This window comes from Petaurus breviceps, unplaced genomic scaffold (genome assembly GCF_028583685.1).
Source record: "Petaurus breviceps papuanus isolate PSGF00001 unplaced genomic scaffold, PetGlider_PUasm1.0 90537, whole genome shotgun sequence".
Taxonomy (NCBI): Eukaryota; Metazoa; Chordata; class Mammalia; order Diprotodontia; family Petauridae; genus Petaurus; species Petaurus breviceps.
The window spans coordinates 1,125,682-1,138,986 of record NW_027187271.1 but is presented as its reverse complement, the minus strand read 5'-3'; the positions used below and the strand labels follow the sequence as shown (position 1 = coordinate 1,138,986).

General features: G+C 43.4%; 1 protein-coding gene across 4 annotated transcripts; it reads left to right on the top strand.

Moving 5' to 3' along the window:
- The first annotated feature begins 4,190 nt into the window (after positions 1-4,190).
- TRIP6 (thyroid hormone receptor interactor 6) lies at positions 4,191-9,975 on the top strand. Of its 4 annotated transcripts, none has more exons than XM_069063249.1 (10): positions 4,191-4,538; positions 4,623-4,940; positions 5,303-5,388; positions 5,493-5,618; positions 5,831-5,992; positions 6,698-6,794; positions 6,925-7,094; positions 7,352-7,530; positions 7,970-8,090; positions 8,284-9,975. In XM_069063249.1, exons 2-10 carry the CDS (start codon positions 4,835-4,837, stop codon positions 8,413-8,415), a joined length of 1,179 nt encoding a protein of 392 aa, XP_068919350.1. In that variant the 5' UTR covers positions 4,191-4,538; positions 4,623-4,834; the 3' UTR covers positions 8,416-9,975. The 4 variants fall into 4 exon arrangements, with proteins under 4 accessions (XP_068919350.1, XP_068919349.1, XP_068919346.1 ...); XM_069063248.1 differs by having other exon boundaries at positions 4,197-4,538; positions 5,306-5,388; positions 5,831-6,211; XM_069063245.1 differs by having other exon boundaries at positions 4,197-4,538; positions 5,831-6,211.
- The last annotated feature ends 3,330 nt before the right edge of the window (positions 9,976-13,305 follow it).

Here is a 13,305-nt window from a genome sequence, read left to right as displayed (position 1 = left end):
CCCAGTGATAAAAACGAGAAAGAACAATTCAATGGCTTGGGTATACAAACTAAAAAACTTGAACAGCAAAATAAAAAATTCCCAACTAAGCAATATGATAGAAATTCTGAAAATTAAAAAAATATTAATAAAAATAAAAGTAAATAGAATATTAAATTAATAAAAATCAGAGCTTTTTAAAGAAAAGAATAATAAAATAGCTAATCAGATTTTTTTAAAAGAGAGAAGAAAACCAAACTGTTCAACTCAAAAATGGAAAAGAATTCAGCAACTGAAAAAAAAATGAAATTACCAGAAACTATTTTCCCAATTAAATAGTAACAAAATTGGCAACTTAGAGGAAATAGATAAGTATTTGTAAGAATATAAAATTCACAGAAAAAGAAATTGAACAAACCATTAAAAAACAACAACTGCAGAACCATATGGATTTACAAGGACTTATATCAAACATTCAGAAAACAATTACTTCTAAAATTAAAAAAGAATCAGGTAAATAGGAAAAATGTCTTTGTAGCAAATTTCTCTGATAAAGATCTCATAAGAGCCATTTCCCAATTGATAGACAAAAGATAAGAACAAATAAGATAAGTTTTTGGAGGTAGAAATCCAAATTATGAATCACCATTTAACAAATGCTCCAAATAATTAAAGAAGCAAAAATTAAAGCAACTCTAGCACAGATAACAAAAGAGGAAAATGACAAAGATTAGGGAGAGAATTGTAGGGAAACTGACACTCATACACTTAGAGCTGTGAATTGGTCCAGCCAGTTCTAGTGGTTAGGATTCTGCCCTCTCACCACCGAAGCCCGAGTTCAATTCCCTGTCAGGGAACAAAAATGTTGAAGTTTACAGGTGTTGGGACCCAAAAATAGCGGCACGCAGGTCCTGCCAAAATGAATTCAACTCAAGTATTCTCTTAACCAAAGAAAAACAAAGTTTATTAAAGATCCTCCATATTGGGTACAATCTTAAGGAATCTTAGCATTTGTGACAAGGAGGCCAGATTGAATCTGAGCATCTTAATGGAACCAAGATGGATTGTATATATAGAAAGGTTGTGGGAGGGATCTAGGGGTGGTCAAGTAGTCTGGGGTGACTAGAGGAGGGGTCCAGGGAGTATCTTGAGGAGGAGTCTGGAGAGGATCTTTTTTATGTTACTTTAAAATTTTTTAAAATTTATTTCTTTACTTTTAGTTTACAACATTCAGTTCCACAATCCCTTGAGTTTCAAATTTTCTCCTCTTCCATCTTGTCTCCCCCTCCCCCCATGGCGACATTCAATCAAATATAAGATCTACAAATATCTTCACATTAATCATTAGTCAGGTTGTAAAGAAGGATTATAATCAATGAGTGAACAATGAGAAAGAGGAAACAAAAACAAAACAAGAAAAAGAGAGCAAGTAGTTTGCTTCAATCTGCATTCAGACTCTGTAATTCTTTCCATCAAGAGTCTTTTGGAGGGGCGGCCAGGTGGCTCAGCAAGTAAGAGCACCAGCTCCAGTGTTGGGATGACCTGGATCAAATCCGGGCTCAGATACTCAGCACCACACCCAGAAACACCTGGCCGTGTAACCTTGAGCAAGTTACTTAACCCTGATTGCTTAAAAAAAAAAAGTCTTTTGGAGTTGTCTTATAATCTTACATTGCTGAGAGAAGCCCAGTCTATCAAAGTTAGTCATCACACATATGTTGTGTCTGTAATTGTGTACAAATTTCTACTGGTTCTGCTCTTCTCACTCAACATCAGTTTATATAAGTCTCTCCAGGTTATTATGAAGTCTGTCTGCTCCTCATTTCTTATAGCACAATAGTATTCCATTACATTCATATACCACAACTTGTTTAGCCATTCCCCAATTGATGGGCATCTCCTTGATTTCTAATTCTTTGCCACCACAAAAAAAGCTGCTATAAATATTTTTGTACATATGGCTCCTTTTCCTACTTCTATAATCTCTTTGGGATACAGCCTTAGAAGTGGTATGGCTGGATCAAAGGGTATGCACAGTTTTATAGCCCTTAGGACATAGTTCCAGATTGCTCTCCAGAATGGTTGGATCAGTTCACAACTCCACCAACAATGCATTAGTGTTCCAATTTTTCTACATCCCCTCCAGCATTTATCATTTTCCTATTTTGTCCTCTTAGCCAATCTGGCCAGTGAGATGCAGTACCCCAGAGTTGTTTTGATTTGCATTTCTGTAATCAATAGTGATTTAGAGCATTTTTTCATATGCTTATAGATATTTTTAATTTCTTCCTCTGAAAACTTCCTGTTCATATCCTTTGACCATGTATCGATTGGGGAATGACTTGCATTCTTACAAATTTGACTCAATTCTCTGTATACTTTAGAAATGAGGCCTCTTGGGGTGGCTAGGTGGCGTAGTGAATGGAGCACTGGCCCTAGAGTCAGAAGGACCTGAGTTCAAATCCAGCCTCAGACACTTAACACAAAAACTAGCCATGTGACCTTGGGCAAAAAGAAATGAGGCCTGTTTCCCAATTTTCCATTTCTGGGTAGGATCTTGATGGGACTGGGGTGATTAGAGGTCTGAGCCAGGACCAAGAGAATGGGATTTTTATAGGATCAAGAGTGGGAAGTAGGGGTGGCTAGGTGGCAAAGAGTGTAAAGCACCAGCCCGGGAGTCAGGAGGACCTGAATTCAGTTTAGGACTCAGACACTTAACACCCACACAAAAAAACTAGCCATGTAACCTTGGGCAAGTTACTTAACCTCAATTGCCCTCCAAAAAAAAAAAGAGTGGGAAGTAGCTGGAGGCAATCTGCAGGTAACAGACAAAGGAGGGCTAGGCTAGATTAAGGGTAACAGATTTGGGCATAGGGTAATGAAAGGTTTATGGCCTTGAGTGAAGCCAGATCAAGTGGGAAGATTCAAGGAGAGTTCAAAGGGCTCCCAGAGCCATATATACCCCACCAGAATGATGCCCAAAAAGTGACAAAAAGGGTGCATGCCCCACAATTCAGCTATATCATCACTAGGCCTATATCTTAAATAGGTCAGAGAGAAAGGAAAGGGACCTAAATATACAAGAACATTCAGAGGGGATCTTTTTGTAATAGTCAAAAACTGGAAACTAAGAGATTCTCCTCCTATGGGGAAAACAAATTATGGTGTTTGAGTGTAACAGAATATTATTATGCCATATGAAATGATGAATTTGAGAATTTCGGTGGAAAACTGGATTGACCTCTATGAAGGGATGCAGAGCAAAGTGAGCACAACTGGAAAAATAATTTATACAGTGCCAACGTTATAAAGAGAAGACCCAAAGATTTCACCACCTGCTGAATCTCAAACCATAGGGCAAAACAGTGACGGGGTACAGGCTTTGGGAACCTCCATGACTCTCCTTGAATCTTCCCACTTGATGAGGCATTTGCCTGAGGCCATAATCCTTTGCTGATCCCTAGGTCCAAGTCTCTGTTACACTTAACCTAGCCTAGCCCTCCACTGTCTGTCATGTCCAGGTAACCTTCAGCTATTTCCCATCCTCAATCCCATTCCTGGAATTTTGACCTCACCCCAGCTCCTCCAGTCATCCCAGCCCCATTAAGATCCTCCCTAAGCCCCTCCTCCCATCTCCCCAGACTACTTGGCCACCCCTAGATGCCTCCCACAGTCTTTCTGTATATAAGATCTATCTTGTCTGCATGAAGGTTCTCAGATTCAATCTGGCCTTCTTGTCAATACAAGCTTCACAAATATAGCAAATCTTTAATAAACTTTATTTTACTTTTGCCAAGAGAAGGCTTGAGTAGAAATTCTGCAGGACCCAGCAGGTCTGTATTTTGGGGTCTTGAGCACTCCTAAACCTCAACATTCTAGACCTCAACAACAGTAAGCATTAAAATAATTTGGTCATAGTTTAAAAAGGGTGAGATCGAACAGTGGAACAGATTAGGTACACAACACACATAAGAAAATAAACACAGTAGCATGGTTTATGAAAAACTCAAAAGACCGGGTGAACCTGGCTGGACTTTTAAAAAGCAGAAACAAACATTTTCAGGAATGGCCAGCTGAAGTCAGTTTTGTTTTGTTTTATTTTATTTTTTGTTCATTTTGGAAGGAATGGGAGGGGCAGATTACAAATGCGTGCGAATATATATGCATACGTGTGTATACATGTATGTACATATGTATTTTTTTAAAGAAAGTAAATAGAAAGCTTTTGACTTGGCCAGTGGAAGGGTGAAGGGTGGCGAGCTCTGTGAGATGCAAGGTAGAGGGGAGCTAGGGAACGGGAGCCATTTGTGTTGGGGAGTTGGTGAATCCAAAGACAAAGGTGTGGGGTTATTGAGCCTTCCAAGCCATCCGAAGCCTTTCTCTCTCAGTCTTCCTTTCTTCTTCAACTCTGAGCCAGGCACAGCCCCCCGCCCCGCAGGACCTCAGCCCGCCACCTAGACGTCTCTCCACCTTCCGCCAACCTCCGCCATCAGCTGCCCCGTAAAGAGAAAGTCGAGCTAGAGGAGGGGGCAGGCCAGAGGGAGACAGTGGGGAAGCTGGTGAGGGGCTGGAGGCGAGGGGGGAAAAGGGGGAGGCGAGGAAAGCACGGAGTCTTGGGCCACCACGTGATTTTCATCACTTAGGAATTCGGTGACGTCACTGGGGCGTGGCTCTCCCCGAAATTGATGAAGAAGAAAAAAGAGAAGGCAGAAAAAGTTTCTTCTCTCTCGGAGCCGAAGCCAGAATCGGCGTGGAGAACAGAAGAGAAGGAGGCCACCTCCGTGGGCGGGGGAGGAACGCGACTGCGGAGTTCCCACCCACTCCTCCACTCGTGGCGACAACCTCCTTCCCTGCCATGTCTGGCCCCACCTGGCTCCCCCCAAAACAGCCGGAGCAGACCAGGCTTCCCCAGGGAAGAGCTCTCCTGCGGGGCACCCTTGGCCCCTCAGTCCACGGAGCAGGTAACGGGCATATCCAGCCTAGGACCCAGGGAGTGGGGGGTGTCTAATGCCCCGATAGCCCTCGCTTCCCTTCTGGGGCCGTGGCTCCCTACTCTCCTTGTTTTTCCTGCTCCCCTGCTGGAGACCCTAGGGCCCCACCCCACCCGTAGGTCTCCCTTCTTCCCAGTTCCTTTCTCTTAACACCTGGGTTATGCAGAGACAGGAAGCATCGGGGAGCAGTGAATCAGTCCCATACCACTCCTTCCCTTGTTCTTGAAACCCTGCTTTTCTCTTTCCCTTTCCTCTTCCTTCCTACTCCAACCAGAGCCCTTCTACTCTAACCAACCCCACTTCGTCTTTAGTCAATTCCTACCATTTCCCAGCAGAGCAAAGTTATCAGGGCCCAGGCCGACAAGAAGAACTGGCACCTGCCTTGGGGAGATGCCCTGGAGCCTCCCAAAGCATACAGGTGGGAAGTAGAAGGATTTTGAGGTGGGGACTTGATGTTTGGGTTCCCAGGAAAATGATGCAGAAATTTCCTTACTCCCTTGTCTGATTTCTTCTTGACCTCAGGGGCTTCGGCCAGACAGGGGAGCCATGCACCTAGGAAGTCTGGATGCAGAAATAGATTCACTGACCAGCATGTTGGCTGATCTGGATAGTAGTAGGGGCCATGCCCCATGTCGTCCAGATAGACAGGTGACTCCTTCCCAAAATCCTTATCCTTTGTTTCTCCAGCAACATACCCTTGGAGAACAGAAAGAGCTTTCCCCCCATAACTCCTACAAGATGCCAAATCACCTAACCTTTTCCATTCTAGAGCTTTTTGTGTCATAATATATGAGCATGGAAGAAGTACAGGTTATCAAAGTAGATCCCACTCAGCCCATGCTATCTTTATTTCTTTTTAGGCATGTGAGCCCCTTCGGCCTCCTCCCTACCGCATGGGTCTCCTGAAACCAGGTGGAGGAGTGACCACTCCACCAAGGGTCCCGGCTCCGTCTTATGGGGGCCCTACCCCTGCCTCCTATACCACAGCCAGCACTCCAATTGGCCCTGCCTTCCCGGTCCAGGTGAAGGTGGCTCAGCCTGTGAGGGGGTATGGTCAGTCTTGGCGGGGTGGCCCTCAGGCCTCTAGCCCACCCCCAGCTCCTTACCCTCCTTCTACCACTTGGGCTGAGTCTTGGGGGGGTTCCTATGAGGGGCACAGAGAGCTCAGGGCCAAAGAGGAGACTGTTGGAGCCTCTGGTCCAAAAGGAGGAAGAAGAACAGGCGGAGGATATATACCCAAGGTGAGCCAGGGAGACTGTAGTGCTTAGGCCATTGATGGGAAATGGGTAGGAGAGTAGGGGTGGCAAAACCCCTTAAAGGAAAGGTGGGTGGCTAGGAGAGAGGGAAGAGGCAACTCGAGGGCCCAAGGTTGCCTGGGTTCTTCCCCTTTTCTTGGCTATCGAATTAGAAGGTGATAGAGACCCTGCAATAGGTTCTCATGGGAGGAACACAGGGTGTGGGGCTAAAGGACCCAAGTGTGAGATCCAACTCTTAACACTGAGTGATTATGCAAATCACTTCACTCCAGCTTCCCCATCTTTACAGTGAAAATAATCATACTTGCCTTATCCACTTTAGGAAATTCAAAAGTGCTATTTATTGCGAAGTGTTATTTATTATCATGTGGTTTTCTGCAATATATGGCTCCTTCTTCTTGGGGGTTTGGGGACAGGAAAGAGGACAGAGGGGATTGAGTCTCCTTCTTGTCCCCTTTTCCCATGCCTCAGGCTGCCCCCAACAGGGCCCCCCCTGAGGAAGAGCTGGAAAGACTAACCAAGAAGCTGGTGCATGACATGAATCATCCACCCAGGGGGGAATATTTTGGTGAGCCAGGGTCTACATATCTGTATTTTTTGAGGGGGGTGCAGGGATGTTCTGGTACTCTCTAGATTAAAATTGAATCTTTCTTTTTCCTTCCCTTCTCCCCTCCTCCATCCCCTGCCTTGCTCCTTAGGCCGATGTGGGGGCTGTGGGGAGGATGTGGTAGGGGATGGTGCTGGAGTTATTGCCCTCGATCGAGTCTTCCATGTTGGCTGCTTTGTCTGCTCCACATGCCGGGCTCAGCTCCGAGGTCAGCACTTCTATGCAGTGGAAAGGAAGGCATATTGTGAAGGCTGCTATGTGGTAAGTGACAGGAAGCCAGAGTTCCGAGTGAAGGAAGATTTGGGATCAAAAAAATTGCCAAGCTAGGGAAGTAGATAAGAGTCCACAGGGGGAGCTAGGTCTGAGTGTGGTCTGTGCCAGGTAGGGTACATATCTTCAGGTTATTCCCCAGAGGGTTTGAGACTTTGTTGAGTACCAAAGTGATGGGAGGCTGGGACTCCAGACAGGTTCTGGCAGAGAGTTTGACTGGAAGATTGACTGTGGGGCTTCTTCAACAGGCTACCCTAGAGAAGTGTTCCATGTGCTCCCAGCCCATCTTGGATCGGATTCTACGGGCCATGGGAAAGGCCTATCACCCTGGCTGCTTTACTTGTGTTGTGTGTCACCAAGGCCTTGATGGCATTCCTTTCACAGTGGATGCCACCAGCCAGATCCACTGTATTGAAGACTTCCACAGGTCTTGATGATTCCCCCCCCTCTCTCAGCATTTCCTTCTCTGTGGTCTCAACAACTTCATTCCCCTATGCCAGTTCCCCCAAATCTGTACCCCATTCATAGGGATCATAGAAATCATATAGTGTCAGAAGAAACTTGAGAAGCCACCTGGTCCAATCCTTCATTTTTACAAATGAGCAGACTGAGGCCCAGAGAGGTAGGGTGATGTGTCTAATATCACAGACAAGAAAGTGGTACAACTAAGTTTTGAACCAAGGTCTGTTGACTTCAAGTTGGCTTGCATGCCACTCTGCCCACCTTTCTTCTGTCTGTAGTAATATTTCACCCCAGACCCATGCTGTTTTCCTGGGATTTGACTTCTCCATCCTCCATTCCATCTCCTTATGTCCCTTTTATTTTCTACTCCTCTGTCTCAACACCCTTCTCCACTCTCCTCTCAGGAAATTTGCTCCTCGATGCTCTGTGTGTGGGGGTGCCATCATGCCTGAACCTGGGCAGGAGGAGACTGTGAGGATTGTTGCCCTTGATCGAAGTTTCCACATTGGTTGCTACAAATGCGAGGTCAGGGGCCTAGGCTGGGCTGGAAAGTTAGGGGGTAGGGGAGAGGTGGAGGGTGGTGAGTTTGGGGCAGGAAGTGGAGGAAATAGCTGGAGGCAGTGTGGGGGTTCTGGGAGCAGGGGAAGCAGAGGACTGATGGCAAGGTCTTATCTTCCTGTCCTTTCTTCCTCCCTTTCTCTTCCTTCTTGACCCCCAGGAATGCGGACTGTTGCTATCGTCAGAGGGAGAATGTCAGGGCTGCTACCCCTTGGATGGTCACATCCTGTGCAAGACCTGTAGTGCTTGGCGGATCCAGGAGCTCTCGGCCACTGTCACCACTGACTGCTGAGATTATCCACAATCATGACCTGTCAGCATGTCCTTTTAACATCTGACTATCCATCTTGCTCCCATTTACAGTTAGATGCAAAGTCCCATGCCTATCACTCCCAATCTTCACCACATAACTGCTGAGCCACAGGACTACTTCCCCTGCCTATGAGGAGGGGGGGGAAGCAGGAATTGCTGGACTAAGGAACTGGATTGTTATCATATAGGGAGGGAAGTGGAGAAAGATGCAGAGGATATTGGGTTGAGGTTGCTGGTACAATGGCTTGGTTTATAGCGGGAAACAGCCAAAGGGTTAAATGCTTGGTTTCCTGGGTTATTGGACACTTGGGTTCTGGGAAGAAGTACAACTGGAAAACTGATCCTAAGATTGTCCTCTTTTGGGAAGAGTGCTACCATAGAGGGAAGTGTTTCATGGACTCTAGTCATCTGGTCCTTTGAGCCATGGAGAAGGCCTGCCTTCTTGACTATTCTTTATGCCACAAAGGGCCTTCTCTAAAAGAAGTCTCTCAAAGCCACTAGGTCTGGTAGCACAAAAGAATAGGGAAAGCCACAATGACTTCACTTAATCAAAGACTCCCAGAGTGAGAATGGAATTCAGAGGACATCTAGTCCAACCTTTACCTCAGTCATTTAGTAAGCATTTATTAAGTACCTACTATATGCTAGACATTGTAGTAAGCATTAGGGGAAACAACATAAAAACGACATATACAAACTATATACAGATTAAGTTTGAGATAACCAACAGAGAAAAGGCACTAGTATTAATCAGGGATTAGGAGAAGCTTCTTGTCAAAAGTTCGATACCTGGGACTTCAGAGAAGCCAAGAAGTGGGGATGAAGAGACTTGCAGGCATGGGGAATGGTCTGTGAACATTCACTGAGCAGGGAAATGGAGTGTTTTGTGCAAGGAAGAGCAAGGAGTCCAGTGTCACTAGATCACAGAGTACTTGGGGTAAGTAAGGTAGAAGACGACTGAAAGGTAGGAGAAGGTTAGGTTATGAGATGCTTTGCCAGAAGATTTCATATTTGATTCTGGGGGTAATAGGGAGCCACTGGAGTTTATTGAGCAGAGGAGTGACGTGGTGGGACCTGTGCTTTAAGTTGATCTCTTTGACAGTTGAGTGGAGGGTGGTTTGGAGTAGGGAGAGACTTAAGGTCTTAAGGACCATCCAGAAGGCTATTGTAATAGTCCTAAACAAAAAATTCCTCCACAGCATTACTTAGAGTAGTGCCTAGCACATAATAGGCACCTAAATGTTTTTTGTTTGATGCCTGAGGAGAGGCCATCCAGTCTTTGCTTGAAGACCTCCAGTGAAGGAGGAAACCACTATCTCTCACACCAGCCCTTTCAGAAAGCTTGAATTGTTAGGAAGCTTTTCCTTTTATCAGGCACAATTTGCCTCTTTTGGGGCTACTATTTTTTGCTCCTAGTTCTGCTCTCCAAGACCAAGCAGAATAGTTTTGAAAGAAAGCTGAATTAGGAGTCAGAAGACCAGGGTTTGAATTCTAGTTTTACCACTTTGTGACCTTAAACAAATAAATCACTTGAACAATATGGTCTTGCCATTGTAAATCTATTCTGTTAAGGCTAAAGTAGGAGGCATATTGCCCTGTCTTCTGTTTGGCTAAATAGCCCCAATTCAAGTCCTTATATAATAGGATCATGAGGCACTCTAGTTCCCCTCCCCCACCTGTCATACTCTCTTTGACACCTAACTTCTCCATCTCCAAGTTGCCCTAATAGAGGGGTATATTCCCAATAGCTTTATTGGGCTCTTTAAAGCCCTACTTCTACTTTACTTTTGCTTCCTGAGAGAGGAAGAGATTCCCCATACTCAAAATGGGAATTGTTTTAATCATGGGGGAAATCAAGGGTTTCCTGCTGGTTGGGGCCAATGATTTCATCTTGTCATCACAGCAATCCCCTCCTCCTTCAGGATATATGGATCCTCTACATCAAGTTGCTGGCAAGGATAAGTTTGTAACTGCCTAATTCATAATTACTCATAAAAGTAAGGTAGAAATTTGGAAAACTCTTTAAAAAGAGTTTGAGAGATGTGGCCTTGGGGTGCATAAAGGGGGATTTTGTGGAACCAATAAAGAAATTTGGTGATTGAGATTATAGCTGGTTGAGTGGTAGCACAAAATGGTGATGGAAAAGTGAGACTGGATAGTTGTGGCATTCCCCTCACTACTCCCATTTCCAATGGGAAGGCAGCTCCATCTTCCTTGCTTTGATATAAGAAGTCTTGGTCAGACTCCACAGCCAATATTTAAGATTGAGGCAGGGTGATGCTGTCAAACACTTCTCCCTGCCCCACTCCCTCATATATCTTCTGTTAGGTGTGGGGAACAGTTCTATCTCCGCTACATTGGATTGGCAGTATTGCCAAAGAAATTAAATCCTGGAGAGAAGCACTGAAGGGAAGGGCGGTGCTGACCACAACAAGTTTTACGAGAAATAGGCATATATTGGATTTCCAATAAAACTTGTTGCTTGGAGAGAATGGGGGCAAGGGATTGGTGACCAAGAATAGGTGAGAGGAACGACTACATGAAGAAGGGAAGATCAGCTGAGAGGGGATCTCTACAAGAAAGTACCCAAAAGTAAAGTTTAGGATATTCTCAGGAAGTGCACATGAGAAGGCAAACCTTGGCTGAAGAGTTTCCTCCATTCCACCTAGATTTCCAAGATGAGATCCTTTCCCCTTTTTATGAGCCTTGCCTTTCCATGTGTGCCTGGTTGACTTCCCATATTGGGATGGAGTCTGGTTCTAGTCAGGGTTGTGTATTAACCCAAGTCCCCAGAGCTTGTATTAAAGGTAGTGGTGATTAGAGTCTGTATTCCATTTTTCATTCATACTCCTACCTATCCTTAGGGAAACCAAATGACTTTCTTGCAATGAGTGAAACCCAACCTTGAACTCTGAGCAGGAAGGTTTTCATCAGAGAGCTCTTCCACCCCCCTCCCACATAGAAGAGTCACTTGAAGTAAGGAAGGAATTTTTGAAAGCCTAGAACTCATGAATTCTATTAGCTTCTGCCTGCTAATAGATAGCAAACTTGTCTTTGCCCTAAGGAAAGCCTCTCAAGACCCCTTACCAATGTTGGCTGATGCTTAAACTGATCAATTCATTGGCCCAAGAGGAGGAACTGAATGCTTATTCCCAGTTGCCACTTTCACACAAGCTCTGCTAACTTTCATCTGGAGAGAGTAACAAAACCTTCCTGTGAGAGTTTTTGGTTGTTTGTTTTTGTTTTTTACAAGATCAACTCTGTGTCTTTTTTTGTTTGGTTAGTTTTTTTGGAGCGGGAAGGCACGGCAATTGGGGTTAAGTGACTTGCCCTAGGTCTCACAACTATGTAAGTGTTAAGTGTCTGAGGCCAGAATTGAGCTCAGGTCCTCCTGACTCCAGGGAAGGTATTCTATTTACCGCACCACCTTGCAGTCCTCCTTTGTGTCTTTTTTGAAAATCTCATTTTAAGGTCCACATTCTCGCCCTTCCAGATTCTCTTCCTCCTCCTCTCTAAGAAAGCTAGAACAAAATTCATTATGAACATGTATAAACAAATTACAGCATTGGCCATGTGTGTGACCACATATGTATATAAACGCACAGATACATGCATAATGTATGTATATCTATACTCAGTCTATATTCTTAAGGCCATGACGTCTCTTATCTAAAGGTTTTAGCATATTTCATGAGTCCTTTGGAATTGTAGCAGGTCATTGTGTGTATCAGAATTCCTAAGTCTTTACAAATAGTTTGTTTTTACAGCATTACTGCTAATGTATAAATTGTTCTGGTTCTGCTCACTTCATTTTGTATCAGTTCAAACACATCTTCCCAGATTTCTTTGAAACCATTCTTTTATCATTTCTTGCAGCACAATAGCATTCTATCATTCATATAGCACACCTAAAAGACAACCCTCATTTTCTAATTCTTTGCCACCATAAAAGAGCTGCTATAAATATTTTTGTTCATATGGGTGCTTTTTCTCTTTGATCTAAATCAGAAGTTTCCAGTATGGTATCAGCTGCATTCATTCATGGTAAGGACCTATAATCCTCTCAGTTTGATTAAAGAACTTGATATCTATAAAAGGAGTAAAGTGTAAACATTTCTTCATATCTCCTTTATACTGAATGGTCTCTATAATCTTCTTAGGTTTATTCAGAGCTCCAGTGTCTCCCTATTAGCTCCAAATCAAGTATAAAATCCTCTGCTTTGCATTCAAAGCACTTCATAACCTGGCCTTCCTCCCACTTTTCTAATCTTCTTATCAGACAATAAATAGCTAATTTAAATAAGCAATTGGAAAAGTACAAACTCCATTGGAAAGCTACAAACATAATATACCATGTTAATTACAAAAACAATAAAAATCACATGATTATACCAATAGTTACAGGAAAACTTTCTTTTTCCTAAAATTGGGTAATTGGGTTATTGTAATAATTTTTTTCTGGTAATGAGTATTTTTTTGAATGTTCATTTAATTTAAATTACTATTTTTGCTAACATTATTGAGCAAAATAGTTTCTAGCAATTTTATGTTTTCCTCTTCATTTGTTGTAACTTTTTGTTCTTTTGATTTTGGTACTTTGATTTTCCTTTTTTTAAAAATCAGATTAGATAATGGTCCTATTTTGTTGTGTTTTTTTTTTTTCTTTAAAATATCAGCTTCTGGTTTGTTTACTTGCCATTCAGTAGTTTTTATTTAAAAAATTTATTTCTCCTTTGATTTTCTGGATTTTTGTTTTGTGTTTTAATTAGGTTTAAAATTTTATTGATTTTCTAGTTATTTTAGTTGCAAACTTGTTGCGGGCGTTTGCCCTCACAACAGATCTAGACGACTAGCCCCACGGCCCTCTTAC